Source organism: Squalius cephalus (genome assembly GCF_949319135.1).
Source record: "Squalius cephalus genome assembly, chromosome: 9".
NCBI classification, from domain to species: Eukaryota; Metazoa; Chordata; class Actinopteri; order Cypriniformes; family Leuciscidae; genus Squalius; species Squalius cephalus.
The window spans coordinates 2,108,372-2,113,688 of NC_137130.1; the positions used below are offsets into that span (position 1 = coordinate 2,108,372).

At 37.4% G+C, this 5,317-nt stretch overlaps 1 protein-coding gene across 1 annotated transcript; it reads right to left on the bottom strand.

Moving 5' to 3' along the window:
* Window positions 1-820: 820 nt before the first annotated feature.
* On the bottom strand, window positions 821-5,086 carry sowahca (sosondowah ankyrin repeat domain family Ca). Its single transcript, XM_079882396.1, has 2 exons — window positions 4,135-5,086; window positions 821-2,901 (listed from the first exon to the last, which is right to left on the bottom strand). Exons 1-2 carry the CDS (start codon window positions 5,005-5,007, stop codon window positions 2,110-2,112), a joined length of 1,665 nt encoding a protein of 554 aa, XP_079738522.1. The 5' UTR covers window positions 5,008-5,086; the 3' UTR covers window positions 821-2,109.
* Between the last annotated feature and the right edge of the window lie 231 nt (window positions 5,087-5,317).

The window sequence follows — 5,317 nt, forward strand, 5'->3', positions numbered from 1 at the left end:
TAACTTCAGTGTCATTTAAGAATCATTTTATTTGATCAAAACTTCAGCAACACAAACAACTCACATTGTCTTCAGGAAATGTAAACATCGAATTGGAAGGAACTTATATATATATATATATATATATATATATATATATATATATATATATATATATATATATATATATATATATATATGTATTTCTGGCAATTTTAAAATGACAAGTGCCTAAAACGTCCATTTGTTAATCAATAAAGGCACTTTAAAGACACATTTGGGATTAGTTTTCTCTAGGAGGTCTAATAATATCATAAAGCTTAGTACATTTGATCAGCTAAAAGTGCATTGGGTTAGAGGAACTGGTCCTGGAGTTAGACTTTCTCTTAAAGCAGCTTGTTAAACGTGGCCTAAACACACAGATAAACACACAGATTACAGGATAACAGTCTCAAAACATGTCGATTCCTGCGTTTGGAAGAGCGTCATTAAAGGCACGGCACCTTAAACCGGACCATCATGCAACAGCGACACAGACACAACGTGCATCCCAAAATAATCAACTAATATTTACATGTTCATTAGAGCATCGCTCAAATAAAATAGTTGTGCATAATTTTGCTGAAAGAGATGATTGCATTAAAAATCGTTCATCCTCATACATACTGAAATTTAAAAGGCAGCTCTGCATATATTTTCATCTATAAAAACCCAATTTATACTGTAAAAAGGATTTTAAATGTGGAAAATAATTTCTATAACTATAATTGTGTGTTTTTTCAACTCACTAGTACCATACTGTTAGATGTATTATTTATTTAAATCTATTTTTTATTTATTTGAATTGTTTTTGTATCATTTCTGTCTTTATGTTAATCAATTCAGTAATTTTATCCACTTATTTTTATTAAAAAGTTTAGTTTAATCTTATTTTTTATGATTTATTTTAAAAAGCAGCAACACTTTACTTAAAGCCTTTATATATAATGCATTATTAAAGTATTTTACTGCTTTAATTATGCACCTTATATTGCATTGTATGATCTCATATGATTGCATTGTAATACATGATAATAAAAGTATAATGCATTAAAACCAACACGTGACAAACATCCCATTTTAGATCGGCAAATATTATAATGCATTTTAAGTTTTGTTACAATTATTCATGAAAATATATTATGCATTATAATGTACATTATGAATACCTTTATACATAAAGGCTTTAAAGTCCCCCTGTAGTCAATAATTGTGTCCCTTAAATCTCATCTTTGATCACCAAAATGACATATTAAAATGTTTTTTCCTTGAAAAAATGTATTAAATTTTAATTGACAGCCCAAATTTTGCCTTGTTTTAGTCGTCTGGGATGTGATTGGACGGCTATTAGACATCTTTTAAATGCAAAATTGCTTGCTGGGTTGCCTCATTTAGTATGCGCGGTTCTATGAATATGCAAATGAGCCCCGCCTCCACTCACTCACTCAGCTCAGAGATCCACTGGTTGACGATCACACGTTGATCTGATTGGTTACAAGGTAGTTTGTGACGTCAGAAACACCAGCGATTTCAAAGCGTGTTTTTGAGACTGTCTTTGGTTCACTGCAGTTTTAAGGAGGAAATACTCAGCAATGCTGTCGACTTATGAATTTACACATGGTTTGTCTTAAAGCATATTAAAAACACCACTTGATTTTCACCACAAGGGGACTTTAAGTAAAGTGTTCCCAAAACATCTAAATCACGCCTTCAGACATAAACCTATCAGGCAGCTGATTTGCATAATTTGCATATGCATCTATTATATCAACCCGGTCACACTAAATGCGTCTCTCTTGTGATTATCGTGCAATTTATATGCGAAAATGAGTTTTTACGTGCATATGATACGCATGGGTAGGTTTAGTTGTGGTGTGGGGTACACATGTATTATATGTTTGGGTGGGATTAGTGGTGTGGGGTGAGTGTGTGTAAGCCTATTACACGCAATAAATTGTGTATCAAATGCACGCGAAAACTGCATATCATATGCACGTAAAAACTAATTTTCACATATAAATTGCATGTTAAACACAACGTGTGCATTATGTGATCAGGTTGATTATACTCCAAACTTTCCACACTTCCATCTCAGCCGAAGAGATTTGAAACGGGCCTGGATTTGACCGGGCTCTTGACTGAATCCTCTCCTTCCTCGTTCTCCCTGAATGACGTGCTGTGAACGATCTGCGTTTTGAAGCGGTTCCTCTGGAGCCGGATCCTTCCGATGGAGGACTTCCGATACAGAGACCTCGGTTTCGCATCTCCTGCGATCTCCTCGGGGTGGTTCAGCAACCGGAGCGGGTTCAGGTTTGATGGAAGGACTCTGGGAAGCTTCCATCGGCCGGATCCCGACACGTTCTCCATATCCGAATGCGTACAGTCCCCTATAATGTCTTTAATGTCCCCTGTGACGCTGTCTTTCAGGTACTGAGACGCTTTCTTCCCGCTGTAATCCCTCGCGTGGACATCAGCATCGTAAGCCCCGACCAGGAGCTTCACCACCTCGATGTGGTTGTGCATGGCCGCGAGGTGCAGGGGTGTGTAGCCGGCGCTCGACCGCGCGTTTACGTTGATGCACACGTTGTTTCGCTTGGCGAAATCCACCAGCTTTGCGAAGAGCTCGAGTTTGCCTTGCTTGGCCGCCCAGTGCAGACACATGAAGCCGGTCACGAAGTCCCTCTTGGAGATGAGTGTGGGTTCACACACGAGCAGCCGCTGGAGACTGTCCCATTCTCCATCTGCCGAACACATCATCCACTCGTGCTCCAGCGGGTCTAAGGTTACCGACGCACAATCCTCATCCACAGAGGACGATCTAAACTCACTGTTTCTGCAGGACATGTGGCCGTGGGAGCTGCGGTGCACCAGTGAGCGTCTCACCTGCATGTGCATTACATGTTCACATCAGATATTATTATATGCATTATGTGCATGTGCATCATATATTATATGCATTATTTGCATTTGCATCATAAATTATATGCATTATTAGCATTTGCATCATTTATTATATGCATTATTAGCATTTGCATCATTTATTATATGCATTATTAGCATTTGCATCATTTATTATATGCATTATTTGCATTTGCATCATATATTATATGCATTACTATCATTTGCATAATTTATTATATGCATTATTAGCATTTGCATCATTTATTATATGCATTATTTGCATTTGCATCATATATTAAATGGATTATTAGTATTTGCATGATATATTATATGCATTACTATCATTTGCATCATATACTATATGCATTATTAGCATTTGCATCATTTATTATATGCATTATTAGCATTTGCATAATTTATTATATGCATTATTAGCATTTGCATCATATATTATATGCATTACTATCATTTGCATAATTTATTATATGCATTATTAGCATTTGCATCATTTATTATATGCATTATTTGCATTTGCATCATATATTATATGCATTGTTAGCATTTGTATTATGCATACAGTACGTGCATTTGGATTACATATTATATGCTTTATGTGCATTCATATTATATGTCATATGCATTACAGTATTTGCATTTTCATTATATATTAATATGCATTATGTGCATTTGGATTATATACATGGTATAGATTATACATTCCATGCTTTATGTGCATTTACATTATATATTACATGCATTTGGATTATATATTATATGCATTACAGTATTTGCATTTTCATTTTATATTATATGCATTATGTGCATTTGCATTATATATGCATTTTGATTATATTATATGGATTACAGTATTTGCATTTTCATTATATTTTAATATGCATCATGTGCATTTGGATTATAGTTATGCGTTAAGGTATGTGCATTTGCATTATATGCGTTTGGATTATATATTAATATGCTTTTTGTGCATTCGTATTATATGTATTACAGTATGTGCATTTGCATTATACATTATATACATTTACATTATATAGTATGTGCATTATGAGCATTAACGTTATATATTATATTCATTATGTACATTTGCATTATATATGATGTGCATTTGCATTATATATTACGTGCATATGCATTATGTGCATTTGTGTTACACATTATATGCATTATATTCCAGGCATTTGCACCAGTCAGTCTCACCTGAGGAGAACTGCTCTTCATGAGCTCTATGAAGTTCTTGCGGCTGGCTTTAGGGGTGCTGGCCTCCTCAGACTGTCCATCATGTGACTGTGCACCCTCCTCAGAAGAGCCCAGCAAACTGCGCTGAGATCCCCTCGATGTTCTCCGGCGAATAGTGATGACCTGTGATGATGATGATGATGATGATGATGATGATGTGACGCAAGCTTTGCCAGCTGGAGCCTCCGACTCCAGTTCTCCTGCCCTAGATTCCGGCTGCCCGGTTGGCTGGGCATTGGAAAGCTCTGGAACACTTGATTTGCTATCATATTCATTTGATCCCTCTGAGAGATCACAGTGGGAAACTGAAGAACTGTCTTTCTCGATCAGTGCGATGTCTGACACACACACCTCCTCACATTCAGCATCTCTCGCAGTCACAGCGCCTGCTTGCACCTCAGATTTTATATTCAGATCATGTTTTTCACCAGTTTCTGCCTTAACATTGCCGTTCTCTCCCAAATGCAAAGTATTCAATCCTTTATTTACGTCTTCATCATCATCATTATCATCCACATCATCGGGCTTCTCATCCTGCGCGCGCCCGCTTCGTATCTCCGCGTATCTGTACTTCTTCTTCAAACACACCACTTTCTCCCCGTTTTCCTGCTTCACGTACGCGATATTGTCCACAAAACGCTTTAATCTCTCTTTTAACACGGCTCGCTTCGTATTTTCACTGCTTAGGAAGACTTTGAAATGCGCTATTAAGTCCTTGTTTTTCACACGCCCCCCGTTTTCCAATAGAAAGTCCAGAACGGATTCTTGCGTGCACTCCGTCGCCATTATATCATGTTTTATATTTATATAAGCGACTGAATAAATTAACGTCATCGGACATCGATAAATCGTTTGTCTGGGCGTCTTATATTAAAAGCAGGTTGTAGATGAGATTGAGTACTGTACGCAGTGTGTCAGATAGGGGTCGGTAGAGCTTATAATGATGTTTGCATCCTAGCAACTCCTCTTGGGAGAATAGAATCACTAATGTGAAACTGGAGTACAGGAACCTTCATTCTGGCTCAAACGCGCTCGGCGTTAACACTGCAGGCGGCTTCGGGTTGAGCCAAAATGGATTCCAGTTACATCTCTCCAGCGCTCAGGGCGAGTCCGTACTTGGAACGTACCACTTTGCTGGGACAAG

What these genes read in the sequence shown, in the direction of transcription:
- sowahca (XM_079882396.1), bottom strand. Translation starts at nt 5,007, where the DNA reads ATGACGTTAATTTATTCAGTCGCTTATATAAATATAAAACATGATATA. An exon ending in TGAAGAGCAGTTCTCCTCAG is followed by an intron (nt 2,902 to 4,134) that starts GTGAGACTGACT and finishes ATGCACATGCAG; the next exon opens with GTGAGACGCTCACTGGTGCA.